The 19193-nt window shown below is 37.1% G+C and overlaps 1 protein-coding gene across 1 annotated transcript in view; it reads left to right on the top strand.

The window, feature by feature from the left end:
• The window catches only part of DGKH (diacylglycerol kinase eta), a 295282-nt gene extending 279644 nt beyond the window's left edge, over nucleotides 1-15638 (top strand). The window contains exon 30 of the mRNA XM_075591074.1: nucleotides 1429-15638. Within this exon, the coding sequence (XP_075447189.1) occupies nucleotides 1429-1518 (90 nt within the window). The 3' untranslated portion in view covers nucleotides 1519-15638. The remainder of the gene's footprint in view (nucleotides 1-1428) is intronic.
• The last annotated feature ends 3555 nt before the right edge of the window (nucleotides 15639-19193 follow it).

The raw sequence follows: 19193 nt of genomic DNA on the forward strand, positions 1-19193 counted from the left end.
TGAAGCCTCCGCTGTACCAGTCCCCATGACATAGTGACTACGTACTGGGGCACTCAAAGGGTTATGGTGTACTTTTGGTCATCCTGATATATTTAATTACATTAGGTTGGCTCTTTTAAACTCCGGTTTACTATTGTACTACTTTTAGAGCATGCTAAACATTGCTGCCACTAAGCATATTACAATACATGTATAAAGAGTGTTTCTCAATTTTGCATCCAGTAGTAAATCTACCATCCTTTCCCTGAAGAGATGGGCCTTACATATTGTTGCCCTTTCCGTGCCTTAACTTCACTCAATAGCTGTGCTGGTTATGCTTTTGTTTCTAATAAATGAATCTGTACAGGGCTACTGATTAGTTTGGTACATATACGCTTTATATATTTGTGACATCACATTCATTTGCTGTATTGTAAACCTTCGTACCCCAAGCTTTATTCATGTGGGCTGCTGTGTTTATGTGGACATGGTCATCTGAACTGTAATACCTAATGTAATCATCCACAATAGCCTGGATTAAATGTGGCACTGTCCTGGCCATATACATCCTCTTTAGTGTATAATATCCCCTGAGCACGAATGCCTTTAAAGTTTGGACAATTGAAAATAATTTTTTTTTTTCTGTTAATGCTTTTTTTCTACATTCATTAAAGTATTCAGCATGACTATAATATCTTCATCATTTATACATTTCTTTTTTTTATTTTATTTTTTAATGCAGTAACTGTCTGCTTTAGAGTCTCCTGTGAAATACATTATTTATTACCATGCCGTGGCGAATAAACAAGTATTGCTATGAAAATCAGTTGAAATTGATTTCAACTAGTCGGAAATATTTTGCCATCCTTAAGCTTACTAACTTGGTTGTACCACAGGCTTTCGTGTTGGATTCACTGGTTTTCGTATCTTCCCTATTAAAGTAGATTAATCAGGAAGCCTACCACTCTAGTGTAAAAAATAATAAATAACCCAATGGTAATCATACTGGCCTAATTTCCCTATTTGGGATGGAGACTCCACCAAAAAAATTCATTGCTACTTAAAAATATAGAATTTCGCTCTTTCTCCCTGAAAAAAAAACTTCCCTAAACCCGATATGGGAAATGAAGACAACCCTGTTTATGGGAAATTAAAACATCTTCCACACCTTTCTACTACATTTCCCTGAAAACAAAAATATCCTGTGTTAACCAGCATAAATGTTGCTGTGTGTACCATTATGTATATTTGTGTATAGGTACTGATACATAGCGTGGCTTTGGAAAACCACCCAGGCATCTCCTGGAAAATTGGGAGGGCGATCTGGTTCTATTTAATGGCGGCATGTCGCATACAGTAGCTTCTGCTGTGTCTTCATGATTGGACCCAAAAGGCAGTTCTCCAAAGAGTATTCAGTCTTGCTAATAAATCCCTTTGTCTTTCTTGCAGGATCTGGGGATAATGAAAGTGGGTCATATGAAGCGAATTCTGCAGGGAATTAAGGAGCTCAGCAAGAATACAGCTTTATCCGAGGTGTGAAGGCTCTGGTGAAACGCTTGCAGAGAGAGGTTTTGCCAGTCCCTCTAAGCTGTTTGTGGCAATGTGCTGTCCTGTGGTTTACTATATGAATAAGTAAGCACTGGTAAACAGCTGGAGGAGAAGTATGAAGTATTGCGAGCTTGGGTAATGAATTTGCAGAGCTTTGTGCCAAAAAAAAACCAAACAAAAAAATGTTCATTCCGCAAAGCCATTTTGATAAGTTTAGATCTGCACAACTTGCAAAGTTTTAACGTGTATTATGCTGTTAGGAAACTATACAGTCCTTGTTAGATAATGACTTCTGGCTGAGATGGCCTGGTTGCAAGAATGTCTTCTGTATATCGTGACAACATATCATTTTATGGCAAAAAGTTATCTAACTAACTTGTATGTGTGAGGCTCATGCTGCCTAAGAACAGGGAAGGCCAAAACACAGGTAAAATCAAGACTCCATTTTGTGGTCTTGATTGACATTGCCTCAGGTACCACTCGTTCCATGGCCAAGGAGTATGATTGAAAAACCTTTGTATAAAATGAATGCAATCTATAATGCATGGAGTGCCTGCCTAGATTGTACTTCAGTTGCATGATGTATCTGATACTAAAAACTAAAAAAAAAAAAAAAACTTGAACAACTTTTATATCAATTTTAATAAGGTTTAATTTATTACTACTGAGGTGTCTGTTGGTTAAAGGCAATTTTCTATTATGTGTTGTATAATATTTTGCATGAACTTGTTCTGTGGCAAGGGATTTGTGGATGTGAACACGTAGCTTATGTGCCATATATATTCAGAAAATGATGTGCATTATGTATGAAAAACATATTTATTATAGCTAGTCAATATCTTTTAATAATTAATGTAGATCGAAATAGTGCTTCTCAAAAACAACTTTTGCTAACATGGTTACCTCACAAAATAATTGTCGTTTCTGTTGAAAATCCATGGGGACCATTCCTTTCCTAATGCCTTATAACATGTCTTGGACATACATATTTACTTTAATATTGACAAGAGCAATTCTTTTCAATTGCATTGAAAATTTGAGGTCATTTAAGTGTCACAGAACAATCATGGCGGTGATCACGTTTTAATGGGGAAGAAGCAACACATTTTGGGCCAAGTTGTGGGACTGGCAAACAAAACCCATTATGCTCTTATAGCAGCATCCCACAAATTACTCAAATATATTTTTACTGATGTAGCATTTTAAATGTGCAGTCCCTCATTTGTCCAACACCCCTGAAAAGCAAGTTGTACCAAATACTTTTTGAATGCTGGTGATGCTCTCCATTGCAAAACCCTCCAGCAATGTTCTATTCTGAAGAAATAATGACGGAACAGTTTTTCCTGGGGCTCTGAAACATATACGCCACTGTGATTTCCTTAAAAGCATCTTTAATAGTTCAATTGGCATCTTCATTTTGCAGCTGTATGCTGTCCTTAACATGTGCTGGAAACAAGAATGACACAAGGCACTTCGGATTTTCTAATGCTGAATTTAGCAACAAAAAAAAGACGACGTTTAGACTTAAAATGGTCTTTTTCAAGTGATGAAACGGCCATTTCATCACTTGAAAAACACCATTTTAGGTCGAAACGTCATCTTTTTTTGGCCCATTAAATTCAGCATTAGAAAATCCGAAGTGCCTTGTGTCATTCCTGTTTCCTGACACTTTCTGGGTCTCCAGCAGGCTACCCTTCAACACGAGCACTGGTAACTAAACATATTCTGTGAATATGGTGTGCAGCAGGTAACCTTCTTTGCATCTTAACATGTGCTGTACATTTTATTTTGCTTTTGTAGTTCTGTCCTCAAATTGGAAAGCTATTCAATATATGTTAAATTATGAAGCTATCATCGAACTATATTTTGCTTTTGTAGTTCTGTCCTCAAATTGGAAAGCTATTCAATATATGTTAAATTATGAAGCTATAGTATCCCCATGTAATGAATAACCCCTCTGTTGTTATCTGCAGTTCACATTTAGAACACACTTGAGAAAGGAGATACTGAAAGCAGCAATCCCCTTGCCCCCAAAGGCCTATACGAGTTTGCCTTGTATAATGTTTAATATGAAACATGATTTTCTCAATCTCTAGCTTCTGAGATTACCATGGTGGCCTTGAAACTGCAATGGCCTCTGGGAAGAACTTAATTTTACCTTCCCTGGGCACTTACTATTTCAAATATGTACAGTATGTCTCCTGAATGGAGCATCCGAATAAAAAAAAGATTTAATTCTTGCTTTCAGAAGAGTGCTATTCAGAATAGGACCAGATACACCTTCTATTTAGTGCAGAGCCACAAGAAAATGAACATCTGAAATCCCGAGATGATATATGCTGCCCCCCACAATTACTGATCGCCTTAAAATCCCATTATGTATGTATATCTTTATTTATATAGCGCCATTAATGTACATAGCGCTTCACAGCAGTAATACACGTGACATAATAATATAAATAACAAATAATACAAATAACACATAATGAGAAGAAGTGCTTCAAACATATGAAAAGAAGTCCCTGCCCCGAAGAGCTTACAATCTAATTACAGGGAGCTCCTGTCCAGGGACTGCAAGATCCAGACCCATATTGCTGGAAAGCAGCAGGCTCATTTTAAATATTTCCCCCATGAAACGGCTTTATTAAATATTTTTTCCCCTCAAACATGAATGGTTTCGCTTAAACGACCTCTGTTTTCTTTCTTGCAAAGTAGAAAACTTTATGATGTGCAATATTTATATACGAAGAAGAATTATTATGCAGATTGTGTTTTAAAATTGATCAGCAAATATTTTTGTGGGGTAATTTATCACACCGCCTATAATAATGGGATTACCAGTGCACTACCGTACTCCATCTGTTTAGAATCTGATCTCCTCTCACCATTATAATGCAGTTGATCTGCATATTTGTATATCTTTGTTTTCAGCACTATTACAGACAGAATAATTATCTGTGTTAAATTGTTAAATGTAAAACAGTATCTAATATGTGTACAGTAATTAATAGTGAACTTTTGAACTAATATTTTTATTTCAATATTTACATATAGCAGCTGCCTCTTTGTTTCATCACTAGTTTTTGTGTTTTTACCAAAAATAACATTTTGTAAAAACAACAGAATCTGACATTTGACTGTGTTTGCTGGCGTTTGTGTTGGATAGCAAAGTGGTAAATGTATATAAAAAAAAGTGGTTTGCATGGTTACAAGCGTGCGGGTGTATGTATGTATATATATATATATATATATATGTATATATATATATATTATATATATATATATATATACGTGTGTGTGTGTGTGTGTGTGTGTGTGTGTGTGTGTGTGTATGTATATATATCTATATATCCTGTTGGTAAGAAGGGGAGCTATGTATTAATGCTATATTCAGCTGTGTTGGTGTTAAATTGGTGCCAAGAGATTCAATTTTAAGTTGCATCTTAGAACATAAATGTAGATGGCTATTTTGAGTTGACTAAGCAGTCTCATCAATGTGCGATTTTTTTAATTTTATTTTTTGAAAGAAGTGAGTAAAGCTAACTGGTGTAGTACTTCTATCACTTCTCATTCACACTAGGCACACGCTGCTTTTGCTCGCCAGACTCGAGGATAGAAATGGCTTTGAGATATGATAGAATAAGTTTGTTTGCTGCACAGACTGCAGGGGTTGAAGTCCATGGTGGGTGCTTGGAAGCTGCACAAGATAAAATAATCACACTGAGACCCCAAATAATTAAATAAAAATGTGCCTCACAATCGCAGTAGAATGACCTAAATCCTAACAATCCTAACATTCCCCCTTCTATCGAATTTCAGGGGAAACCCTTTGTAACATAAGGTTATATAACCTAGGACACGGGTGCCCAATGCTACATCCAATTGACAAAACATATATGGTAATAGTATAAAGTTTAAATACTTCAATAATAATAATAATTACTTGGTTATTAAGTTAAACCCTTTGGCCAAAGCGTTATATAACATAACCTACTGTATGACGAAATCTTCTGTTGGTCTGTCTAAACCTATATCCTGCAAGTAACTTGTATATAATACAAAACAGTAGAAAAAGTCATACCAAATACAGTATGTTACACAGCTGTTTTTACAAAGTACTATTCTGCAAACCTCCCGTGTATTATTATTATTATTATTATTATACTTTTTCCTGCATACCTTATAAGAAACGGTCAACATAAGATACACAAGTGTGTTATATAATGTGAACTGTTCTTTCTATACCTGAGCAGAAATGCAATATTGAAGAAGTCTCCTCTTAGAAAATGTTTGACTATAAATATGTGTGCACAAAGTGAAGCAGTAAGGGAGAGTTTGTAAGATTTAAACCGCAAACCGCTTTACATTTTGTATGTGCTTTGTTTTTTTTAATACATGTTGCACTAATGTGCATCATACAGCTGAACTGCACCATTTTGAGTCCCGGAATCCCCAAGACATTTTTTTTTTGTATCCTCGTATGAAATAGAGAGAACAAGATTCCTGGCGGAATTAACCATTTGAGTGCAGCAGGGACCAGGGCACAAGTGCCACGGCCTCTCCAGCACGCGCGACCCCGTGACCACTGCTCCACTGATGATGAAACGTTCCACCTAGAAAAACGAGCAGGATTGTTATGACGTAGCTAACATGTCATGGGGGCCCCTTGACCGCCAGACCCAATGATGTAGTAGTTACGTCTAAAGGGTATCATAGGGTTAAGCAATAGTGGTCATGGTCCCTGCGATGTTAACGATTTCTATTGGTTCAGCAAAATGATGCGGACCAGGGGCAAAAGAGAATAAAATAAACCGCTAAACAAAAATATAAATAGGTTGGGCAGGGATTTTTCTGGGTTCAAAATAGTGTGGCTGTTCCTGGGGGGAAGCCTAGTGCAAAATATGGTTTAAAAAAAAAAGTTATCCGTTTTTCAGCAAATGGACGATAGAAGAAATAAACCCTCTTTGTGATCATATAGGTGGAGTTATAATTTAACACTTCAGGCGCCTTATCCAACAGTGCCCAAAGTGGTTTCAACTGAAAATCTGTATTGAACTCCACTTGGATATTCGGTCGAAAAAACACCCAAACGGCCACTTCTGACTTGATATAATGATCTCCTTAGTGTTAGAGAGGGCATGACAAGACTGATTCCTCACAATACCATGAATTCCATCGGCAGTGCAGCTTTGTTACCGTATTAGAAGAACTACTGATTATGCAGTAAAGTACCTCTCTTTCCAATGTGTAATATTCCCCAGTGCACTTCTAAAAACGTAAATACGTCATTAAAGCAGAAGTTTGTTTTAAATTAAAATTACCCAGACCCTGGAAAATGACTGTTTTCATGTGTACCAATAATTCTAACCTTATATTTGTCTACTCCTTTACACAATTTAATTAGCCAATACATGTTAATTTTCCAAGTCCACTTTCTGCCTTGATTACCCAAAATGCCTTATACTCCTCCGAGATACCACTATTGATTATCAGAATGGGAGTGGCAGGGAATTCGGGATGGGCAGGCATGCTATATTGGGTGCATTCCCAAGATTACTTCCATGGTGTATTTATGCTATGAAGCATATATAATGTCTAAGGTGTGTGGAAACGAATTGGCTTCAACACAAACTCCAGCTTCAACTGCCTGAGTGCCAGAGACTAGCAACGCCTCACTACTGTATGTTTGTGGTCTTTCTGGCATTTAAGGGGTTTATTCATTATGGTAGACATTAAATTAATTTCCTGCTTTTAGAGTTTTGATATATGTTATCATAAAGATGTAATGAAAAAGAAACAAAACTTACCAGCTTAGTTTTAATTTTCCAAAGCCTAACATCTGGTCAATTCAAAGCGTATATTTGTTCTTGTGTGCGTTGATTCCATCTGGTCTCACTTTTCCCCCACACGGGTCTTTGCGATGCATTTCAAGCGCACCTTGACAGTGAGGGGTTAATCTTATTAATAAACACCCACTGTCTAACATGTATTTGATACATAAATTTTTTACCTTAGGGGTATTTTCTTGAACACTTCTTCCAAATGACCTTGATGTAGCATGACTAGATACTATAGTCGTCCATTCGGTGTGTAAGAAAACACTTACCGTATTAGCAAATAATTACAGAATGTATACATAAAAAAAAAAGTATTAAAAAATAAAACGGTTGACACTGAAATATTATTTATATTTTCATTACATACCTACTACTGAATAGTTTCTTCAAAATAAAAGCACCTATCGTCTTGCTTAAAGCATTTTTTTTTTTTTTTGGCCATAAATGAACTTTAGCGGCATCATCAAATTTCTCAAAGTGCATTGCAAAAATCATGATAAGATTTGAAACGTGCGACAAAAAACATCAAATTTCACAATTTGCACCAATTGTCTACGTACTCGTGCAAAATTGAATCCCAGAGACACACTATTTGGTGATTTCTGGCAGTTAGCCATTTTTACAACTTTTTCCAAACTTGCCAATGCTTAAATTGGCAGATCTTGCATTCACATGGAAGTGTTTTGCTCATCGTTATGTAATAGTTTTCGCTTAGTGCGGTAAAGAAACGTTAACACCATTTGGCTCTGTCAGACTATCGTATCAAAGTCGCTCATCAGTTAAAGCCAATATATTTTTTTCTAGTAACATATCAAAGTACAGTATAACCTTTTTACTTCCAGGTGGGTCAGCAATGCAGTCATCAGCAGAGTATGTTAATACAGTATATGAATAACAAACATGTTTTTGTTACTGCAGCTTTCATGTTCCTACTTAGTAAAGCAAATCTCTTCTTGTTGCACATTTACAGTACCACTAAGACGAGTGGTTCAGATCAGTGTCTAGTACACAACGTACTTAGACGTATTTTAAGAGGAAGTGTGCAAACGGCTGATTTTATAAGGCTGCGCTTATAGTACTGGCGACGGAGTGCAAGTACTTGAAGTCCGTCGCGGGTGCCGATAGTGGGCAACCAAAATCGCTGTAGTCAAAGAATTTTGACTTTGGCCAGCGACGGAAGCGTCACGTGAGCAGTTCAGCCAATGAGGGTAAACCGCTCGCGTGATATCATGAGCCACGTCCCTTCCCCCCCACCCCCCCGAGATCTCCTGCACCTAGTGCAACAATCGCTATGGCGACGTGTGACGTCACGCGGTTGCCGTAGCCATTACTATGAGTTTTGGTTGCACTTTCTACTAGTATCTGTGCTGCAAGCAAGAATTGACAAAAAAAATAGACCATCTATAAATATATAATTCACAAGTCCTTATAAATATATAATTCCATCCTTCTGCCACCCTCTCTCTCTCACACACTTTCCATCCTTCTGCCACCTCTCTCACACACACTTTCCATCCTTCTGCCACCCTCTCTCTCACACACTTTCCATCCTTCTGCCACCCTCTCTCTCACACACACTTTCCATCCTTCTGCCACCCTCTCTCTCACACACTTTCCATCCTTCTGCCACCCTCTCTCTCACACACACTTTCCATCCTTCTGCCACCCTCTCTCTCACACACTTTCCATCCTTCTGCCACCCTCTCTCTCACACACACTTTCCATCCTTCTGCCACCCTCTCTCTCACACACACTTTCCATCCTTCTGCCACCTTCTCTCTCACACACACTTTCCATCCTTCTGTCACCCTCTCTCTCACACACTTTCCATCCTTCTGCCACCCTCTCTCTCACACACACTTTCCATCCTTCTGCCACCCTCTCTCACACACTTTCCATCCTTCTGCCACCCTCTCTCTCACACACACTTTCCATCCTTCTGCCACCCTCTCTCTCACACACACTTTCCATCCTTCTGCCACCCTCTCTCTCACACACACTTTCCATCCTTCTGCCACCCTCTCTCTCACACACACTTTCCATCCTTCTGCCACCCTCTCTCTCACACACACTTTCCATCCTTCTGCCACCCTCTCTCTCACACACACTTTCCATCCTTCTGCCACCCTCTCTCTCACACACACTTTCCATCCTTCTGCCACCCTCTCTCTCTCACACACTTTTTTTAAACTCCATTATGTTTTGCATTGATGGAAAACTCTTCTAACAGTCCCTTACATTTTACTATTTGAGTTCCCAAAACTTTGACCCCCCACGATTTTCCCAAATTGTTTTGGTCTCCACTGTTCCATAATCTGGGTTTCTTTATTCTATTGGCCTGTCAAGGTTAGATAGAGTAAGAAAATATTGTTAGTAACGTTTTAAATTGAGGAAGATACTGTTGTTAAGGTTTCTAGCGCAAGATCTCGGATTGGCCAAGTACTGTTAGACGTAGCTCTCCTTTAAGGATTGATAAATAATGTCTTATAAAAGTTGTAAATAAGCCTTCTATAAGGTCAGGGCACATATTACTATCTGTCTGTATCCTCCTAATTTAAAGCAGCAATCCCAAGCAAATTGATTTATTTATTTACATATTTGGAACCAAGGGATCTTCCAGAGCTAAACTACTCTATTTCCCACTCCTGTAACTCACCGCTTCCCCAGATAATCACAGTTTTTCACATGGAGATTTCAGTATGACCTGCGCCGGCTTTGTGCAAATAGAAGCTGCAATGTCATAAGTTGCCGCTCCCTATTGGCCTGCAGCCATATTGTTTCCTTAGGGGGGAGCATGATGAGTACATCGGTGTTATCTCGGTTCATAGGACCCACTAGTAAAAAAACAAAAGTTACAAAATCCCTCGTGTGACTGCTGCTTTAAAGTCGTCAGTGCAATATGTGTTAGTGTTCCTGATTTAAAAATTCAACTTTCAGACCTCAGCAATTCCATTTTTTAAATCACAATCCATGTCTGCTTGGATGTTGACGTGAAAATCTATCTGAACATCAACAGCTGTGTGAGGTAGAACATGACATCTACAGTATGTCACCTGTACTTTTTCTATGACTATGTAAGCTTAGCTAAGTGTTCGGATTTCACCATAGTCCTTCTTAGACACAGGTGTAGCGTGGGAGCCTTTTCATGCCACTTTTTGTAAACAAAGTCAGGTGTTGGGAAATGATATGAAGGCCAGTTGTAGGAGTCCCGTGAATGTGGCCTATGATGCTATCTTAACATGTTTGTACTGAATTTATTAGTATGTTCTGTTTTAGTATGTTCTGTTTTACAAAATGTTTTTGGATGCTATGCAAGATTTACCCTTATTTACCTGTGATTTGACGTTTTGCCCACGTTCTGTAAGTTTGTGGAGTTATTACTAATTCAAAGATAACTGTTTTGAGTTACCATGAATGCAAAATAGGCTGCTTCAAGATTACATGTGTTTGTTTATATGTACAGTATGATAAACTATGAAACCAAGGGTCTTATTTAATGAGAGCTGCAATGCCAAGTGGCTCTCGACTGTGAAATAGGATCCAAGTGCTTGGCACTTTCGGTTCAGTTTTGCAGCTCAGGACTTTGCTATTGTGCTGCAGTTTTCAAAACTCCCCTCAACATTGTTTTATAAGGCACGTGTTTTCTAGTTCCTTTTTGTACTGTTTTTTAATAAGGTAATTGTGTACATCTTCTAACTGTTTTCAAGCATACATTTTAAGTGCCCAATCCTGCTTTTTTGGAAGCTTTAGTTTTTAGAATATTTACTTACCGCATATGGCAGTATGAAAATGCAAATATGAAATACAGTTGTTAAAAGGCAGGGTTATTACTATGCTTTAGATTTAGAGAATAAACCCCTCTATTGGTTAACGCTAAATTGTTAAATCACAAATGCACAGTACTTGCTGCATTTACATTGAATTGTCTGCATTGTACATTAATAGCGACTGCTCTTTATTACATTAATGACCCCCAGATCAATGTGTTCATTTAAGCCAGTCTTGTTGACATTTTTGTTTACTATAATTTATCATTTAAAGCAGCACAAATTTATGCTGCTCATAATTCTCTCCCCTCACCCCTCTATTAACTGCGCAGTGAGTCCGCTGGAGTTGAATGATGGTTCTTTGACGTCTAGGAGCCCCCTGTTCCTGAAACAATAACTTTTAAATTGTCTGAGAAAAATATGGTGATTAGGATCAACCTCAAGACAATCATTAAAATGTTCATTTCAAGGGAGCTGCTTCAAAAGGTCAGATAAGGCAAACAAAATAAATAATAATGTCATATTCTGGAATATTGCTTCTTGAAGGAGATCAAGTAGTTGATGGTGCTCTATAGAGTCGTATATAAAACACATCACATGCAGTAACTCACCTGTCCCTGAAATTACTAATTGGTATTGAATTAATGTATGCCACTATTGAATATGCTGTGAAGTCGCCATCACCTTGTTAGTGAAGCCTTATGGACTTATTCTATATCAACCGAAGTGGCCGATCGTGCTGTTTTTGGCCGAAGTTCCTATCTGAAGTCAATAGGACATTTTAGCCAAAATGTCCCAAATGTTCACTTTGGTTTATATAGAATAAGCCCCTTAGAAGTTAAAAAAAAAAAAATACAGTAGACAGTAAAAAGAAGTTCTGACCAACAATATAAAAAAATATGCAACCAATTAGGGCCCTCTGTAAATGTCTGAGACATTATACACTATATGTTGCTATGTGGGACCGTACGTTTAAATGGCTTCTCTTCCATTACCTTCTAATCTAGTAGCTCTAACTTCATAAAATTACTTAAGCGCTGCAAGGTGTGCATTGTATTACTTGCTATCACATATAACTGCAACGTCTGACGTGCTTCATTTTGTATGATATTGCAAGTAAATATCGCTAGCAAAAGATAGATATGTCAGGTGTTTGAGTCTATTGTCTACATACTGTCCAGGTTCTAAAGCTTGTTATACCCAACTAGAGGCTGTAATGCAGATCAGTACTTTGTATGGCAGGGAAGTGTCCTCTCCAAGTGTTGTATTTGCTCTGATATCAGAAGGTAACATGTATACAACACATAAACTGATCACAGTGGGAGAAGGTTGTAACCAACTTTTTGAGCTACAGTAACACCAGTCATGTTTACTACAGTACTGTGCAGATTTGTTTGACTTTACAAAATAGTATTAAAACATTCGGCTGTACTTAAAATAAGGTTCGCTTTCTAACGTACTGTAACCACTTTTTCCAGCTGTCTCTAAACACTCATATTCTTCATTGGCACCACAAAATCTGGGTCACCCAGGTCAAGCTCCAGGAACCCCACAAGCTCGAGAGTTAACGCTCACTTCCTTGGCCAGTCTTTTGGATGGAAAAAATATGGCCACAAACAGGAAGCTTAAAAAAAAGGCAACCAATTACAATGGCATTAATATTTGGCTCTCTAGTAGGACGCCGCCTGCTTGATATCTGGGGAAAAGGCCAATACTTACTTTAAAAATGTTAATAAAAGGGTCAATATTACCGCCCAACAACCTTAATGCAGCAATTCTTCCCAATGGACATCTTGTTTCCCCAAACTGGCTACATTTTTTCAGTAGTAGTAGACCTTAGTACGCACATAATAATGTAAATGTAGTCCGTGCCAATAAAGGACGTCTGAACAAATCATGCCAAGGTTACCAGGTCCGTGCCAATAAAGGAAGTCTGAACATACCATGCCACGGTTACCAGGTCCATGCCAATAAAGGAAGTCTGAACATACCATGCCACGGTTACCAGGTTGAAATGTCCTGTTGATAAATGCACAAAAAAAGAATTGCCTTCTATCATGATTTTTTTGGCTTTTACGGATGCAGGGGTTACATTTTACAGCTGAAAAGCTAAGGAAATATCTGCTATTTAAAAAAGAGCCTTCTTTAAAAGGCAATTCTCAACACGCAATTGTTAGATTTATTGATTTTAGTTGAACATGCTTTCAACCCTTTCACTGCTGTAGGGACCTTCCATGCATTGCTATGCAATGCACACTGTTATCTGTGCAGTGAAGGGATTCATATTTAAATCACTATTTTGACATTTTGTCCACTGGGTCTTTCTTGCACATTTCACTTGTGGAAGGGGACTACTGTTTTTTTTTTGTTTTTTTAAAAATTTTTATATACATATATGGATTTTAATATTGATTTTGTGTACTGTACCTGTATACACATTTTCTTTTGTGAGCCTACTTTGTTCAAACTCAGAATTAAAGCAAATCTGCTACAGAAGAGCACCATATTCATATATATATATATATATATATATATATATATATATATATATATATATATATATAGATCAAGGAAGAAAGTCTGGCACTCACACAACTTGATGAATAAATCATTTATTTTATTCATCTAGTCTTGTAAGAGTTTCTCCCTTCATACGCTCTCTTTAGATATCTATATCTACACGTGTATATATAGATATGTATGTATATAGATAGATATCTAAAGATATGAAGGGAGAAACTCTTACAAGACTAGATGAATAAAATAAATGATTTATTCATCAAGTTGTGCGAGTGCCAGACTTTCTTCCTTGATACCACCAACCTCAATGCCAAGCACCCAGGCAGCTGAACAAAGTACACTATAGTGTGTGTGTGTGTGTGTGTGTGTGTGTGTGTGTGTGTGTGTACACCTTTTTAAACAGCTTGTAGAATAGGTGGTTTGCACACTTTGTGGTGTCCTTATTACTGCTTACAAATGTGCTACTGGTACTCCTGACCTGTAAGGAGTTAAGACATATATGCAATTATTTATTTTTACCCAGGTAGAGGAAGGAACATGTAATAGTGCTTCCTATATCCTAAAGTATGTTTAAAGGTGTTTTTTGGAAATGGGTTTTTATATGTAAATTAGCATTGTTTTTTTTTAGATCAGTTATTGTACTGAAGTATTTGCATACATAAGTACACAAGGTTTATATTATATAATGTGCATTCCGGTGAACACACTATCTTTTTAATAAAAAAAAATGTTTTCCTGTGTTAACATTTTTGCTATTCCAAATCATGCAGAGCCCATGCATAGCTCTTCAATACAGATGTGTAAAACGGTTATCTTTCATTGCCAAATGTCTACTATATCCATTGTGAGAGTACTCGGGCAGATCTAATGAGAATTAAAATGTACCATTTACAACTTTAACAGAATACATTTCATATAGGAGTCTGTGCTGCTGGGAAGAGGTCATTGTTCTGTTTTCTCCAGACCACTCACTATGGCATAAACAAGGTGCTTGTGTTATCATTGTGTGTGATTTTAACAGTTACAAAAACAGATACGGAGTTAAATGTTAGAGGGGATGTATTTACCATTTCAGTCCTGGCATATGCTTCCTTCTCTCCAGTATCTATTTGATATGCTATGCTTATCTAGTCTTAATTACATGACAAACAAGATAGCGCTATATAAACCCTCTAATTCAGGGTGCACCAGAAGCACAGTTGAGGACCAAATCTTTTGCAGCCCCAATAGCAGATAAGTCCGTGTTTTGTCCTTGATGCGAAAACACTGCTTCCAAGACATGCTGCTTTCCCTTTGTATCCCCTTATATATGGTAAACCAGTATTACCTGTTGTGTTACATCTTTGTACTGGGTTTGCTTTTTATCTTGGTCATGTTAATCGGAGGGGGCATACTACTTGGCCTCCGCATTGAGTTCAATGACCCATTTCCTTTCAAGCCATGGAAAAAGGTGACTATATACTGTAGAATGGTCTTTGCTGCAGCAAATAACTTACACTCACACAATTGCCAGGCAAACTTGCTAATGATGTATATTTAAAAGAGCAGATGTTGTAACTTTTTTTTTGGCTTTATTTACTTATAATGGTAAGAAAAGGTGAGTTTTATTTGTTTACATACTGTTTACAATGGCACAGTTTTTAATTTTATTATATACAACTTTCAGATATTTATTGCATACTATTTTAAAGATGTTTTATGTGGTTTCACCTTTGGAATATAATGTTACAATTCCCTGTACAGACATTGGGTGGCTTTGTTTATGTAGTTAGTAATTTTTATGACTACTAAGTGACCCGTTTTCTGTGCCTTTTCTCGTTGGACGCATCATTACATATTTATTACTGTATGGAAGTCACTGAGATGTGTATTTTTGTATTCTGCTGGAAGCAATGGTGGATTTTTGTTGTAAAAGACTGAGATGCCTTCTTTGTTAGGCACTCGGTTGAGATCTTCCTTCTCAAATAAACAAAATGCATTCACTGAACGTAATGACCTCCGAGTTGTTTGTGTGTCTGGATATTGTCTCAAAAGCAAAACCACGTCAAACAGATGTGAAACATAACCTTGCAATTGCTTTCCATGCAAGACATTACTCCATTGTCACTCATACTGTATGCAGCATTGCACTTGTGGAAGACTCGTTATATCATATGTGTACCGTGTAAGTATAATAGCAGCATTTATTGTTTGCTTAATCCTAAACCCCATTTAAAAAAATGGAATATTTATATATTGAACTATGAAAAGCTGCCTAAAGAATAAATACCCTAAAATATATTCTTTTGTAAACAGACTATTAAAAGAATCAAAGCATTTGCCTGCTTCTAATGCTTTTGCACCCATTATATATTCAGTACACTATAGTTTCATCTAGGAAGAACTCGTGTTGGTCTATTAAAGGATATTACAAATATACCCTTTGCCAGAACTAGGACTGTTACTACAATTATGAACTACGACAAATTGCAATGTGGATAATAGTTTTTATTGTGGTAATGAATCACCATTCATAATTAACAAAGCAACACTTGCGGAAACACATGGTTTGAGACACATTCCCAATTCAGAAACCCAAAAGAAAAGGAAAGTGCTCAAATAAAAATAAATAAATCGGACAACCCTTTGCTTTAAATATGGTTACAGTTGCTTAAGGAAGCTAATTAGATGATTAAATGATTGACAAGATATCATTTTTGGTCATCTATCAGTGATTGCACTTATAAATATTATTTTAAAAAATTAGCCATTGGCATAAACACTGACTATCATCCAACAATGATCACAACTTTATTTAAAGTTATAGTTCAGATTTGTATGTGCCCCCACTACCTCCCTGTTCTCTTATTGTACTCCCTTCTCCACCCATTTTATTTTCTGTACCCACCAACCTAATTATAAACTAAAAACTTACATTTGAAAGCAAATGTGCAACCATATCAAGAGTGGAATGGTTACTGCACACTTCTGTCCATCTTATCTATGATGATTTCTTAAAAAATGGTGAGATGTGTAAACTGATTAAACGTATACTGGAGCCCATGATCTCTGTATCCACGGCTGAAAGAAGACACCCCAAAGGCATACACAAACGCAGAACTCCATGGATAAAAACTAGTCATCATTATGGCCAATCCAAATAAGACTAATTTCTATGGAACTTGAATAGAGGTTCCTTCATCAATGTGTGTTATACAGTAGCACTTTTTTTGCCATGTAGAATAAGGCACTATACCAGTGTTTTTTCATGTAAGTTCTTCTTTATGTGAATGTGTAAATGTTTGGGTATCCACAAAACATCGTTTCCCAGATGAGCGGGTTAAGAAACAGCTAGTTAAATAAATTAATTTAAAAAAAAGTGGCCTAAAAGAACATTAGTGTGTTTTATTTTTCCAATGCAGCAAAGATTTAAACCTTTTGGGTTCGTTCATAATGAAATCACAAAACCTTCATATAGGATGTCAGGATATTTTCAATTTCTATACCAATAGCTCTTACATGTTTCAATGTCCTTTGCAATTTTTGTGCTTCAATAATATTAATGATTAATAAAAATGATTAATATTTTCTTGATAAACTCCTGCAAATAAAAATATCACTTGTGAGCACATTCACATGTCTCAGGTCTGCACCCTGCTTTTCACCATTTTCTTAGCATACAATGATTCCACTACAGCAAGGGATTCTGGGTATGGACATGTAAATAAGCACAGTGTCACATTTTGCTTCTAATCTATCTTAACATGGAGCCCTATAAGTGTGTGCCTGCTGCATTCCATAGCTTTTCAGCACAGCCTGTGTGATAAACTCCTGGAGGACTGCTTTTCAAAATGAAGGTGGACCTGTGACAAATAATGTGGCATTGGACAGTGGGGCTTCCAAAAAAAAGCAACCAGTACTGGGGACAAGTTCTGAGAACTCTGGCATAGACTATGTACAGTAAGAGTGAGTTTAGGGGTGATTGAACTGTAACTATAACATTCAATTTTAATGAAATGTGAGGCATATTGAAGAAAAGAAAATGCAATGGCTGATTGTTTAAAGGGACCAAAAAGATGGCTTGAACAGTAATGTGAGAAGAGCAGATGTACCAGTAACCAAACCAAGTAATTACCTCTGTATCTCTGCTAAGAGTGATGATTAACCACGGTGGCAAGTCGCCTACATTTTGTAATATCAGTCTACATCTTAAAAGAGCATCTATAACCCTAGGAGCCATTCTGCTTTGTTACCATATGCAAAGTCAATGCAATACTGTATGTCTGGAGATATAGTTCAATAGGCGGGAGAGGATCTTCAGAATTCGCATGAATCCCTGTTACCTGCTAGCATTGCACACAATATATAAACAAATCAATTTCTCGTGAACAAGAGGGACAATTAACTGAACAATTTATATTTCAACTGCAACACAGATTGTGTTTGTGTTCTGAATATTGGTGAGAACCAAATCATATATCTTGGTTCGCATGTTGAATTCCGCTATATTTGGTCAGTGAAGGATAAAACACGCAGGGCAGGCTACACCACAAACATTTGAAGTACTTCTTTTTCTTTTGAAGTTAAATACATATAACAAATTAGAACAGGTAGATGTCCCGGTGCCACTTTGGTTAACTACGGTACAGGAGGTTCTAAGTAGCATAGTTAATGTCATTTCACAATACTTTCAGTTCTCCATAGATGATGGGAAGATAAAATGTAACTAAATTATCTAGAACGACAACAAAAAAAAAGAGGAAACACATGCAGGGTTACAATGAAAATAATGCATCAACATACAATAAACCCCATTCTTCACTTGCATATCAAAAAGTGTAAAACCGCCCCTGCTCATCACCACACAAAGGCAAAATCGCGGCGTGATAAAGAGAGACAGTTTTGTCTCCTGGGGCAGCGTTCTCTTTTAGTAAAGGAAATCTGTCTCTACCGAGTGATACAAGGTATCACTGCTGCTCTTTCCTCCGCTGGTACGGTTTAGAGAGATTCCCTTCGTTCGTCCACGCGATGCCCTACGTGATGATGAGGGGTATAAGCCGACTACCTATGCATTTTGTAAAGTCCATGCTTCATCAGGGGTAGGCATCCTGACAGTCTCTCATAGTATATATACCCTCTCCAACTGGTTATTCAATTGAAAGAGCTTCAATATCAATTTATAGCCTTATAAACACAATGTAACCTGTAAGATTTTCATATTTATTATATTGTAATTAGGGTTGATTGGAATATAGGAACAATAATTATTCTGCCACGCAAAGGAATGTTCTGTAGATATTTTTACATAGGATATGGTCAGAACCTATAGATAGACAGGGAGGCCATACAGCTGTGTTGAGATGTCTGGGGGAGGGCCAACTATTGACAACTGATGGTAAAAGCTGATGCAATCAAATCTGATAATAACTAGGGTAGTTCCTTATACGTACATAAGCAGATATGATATCCGTGTTAAGCTGGATGACACATGGTAATACCATATTCGCTCATAATGTTAGCAGTAGGAAGTACGGACTTAGGGCTATTTCCTGTATAAAAGATT

Source organism: Ascaphus truei, chromosome 3, assembly GCF_040206685.1.
Source record: "Ascaphus truei isolate aAscTru1 chromosome 3, aAscTru1.hap1, whole genome shotgun sequence".
NCBI classification, from domain to species: domain Eukaryota; kingdom Metazoa; phylum Chordata; class Amphibia; order Anura; family Ascaphidae; genus Ascaphus; species Ascaphus truei.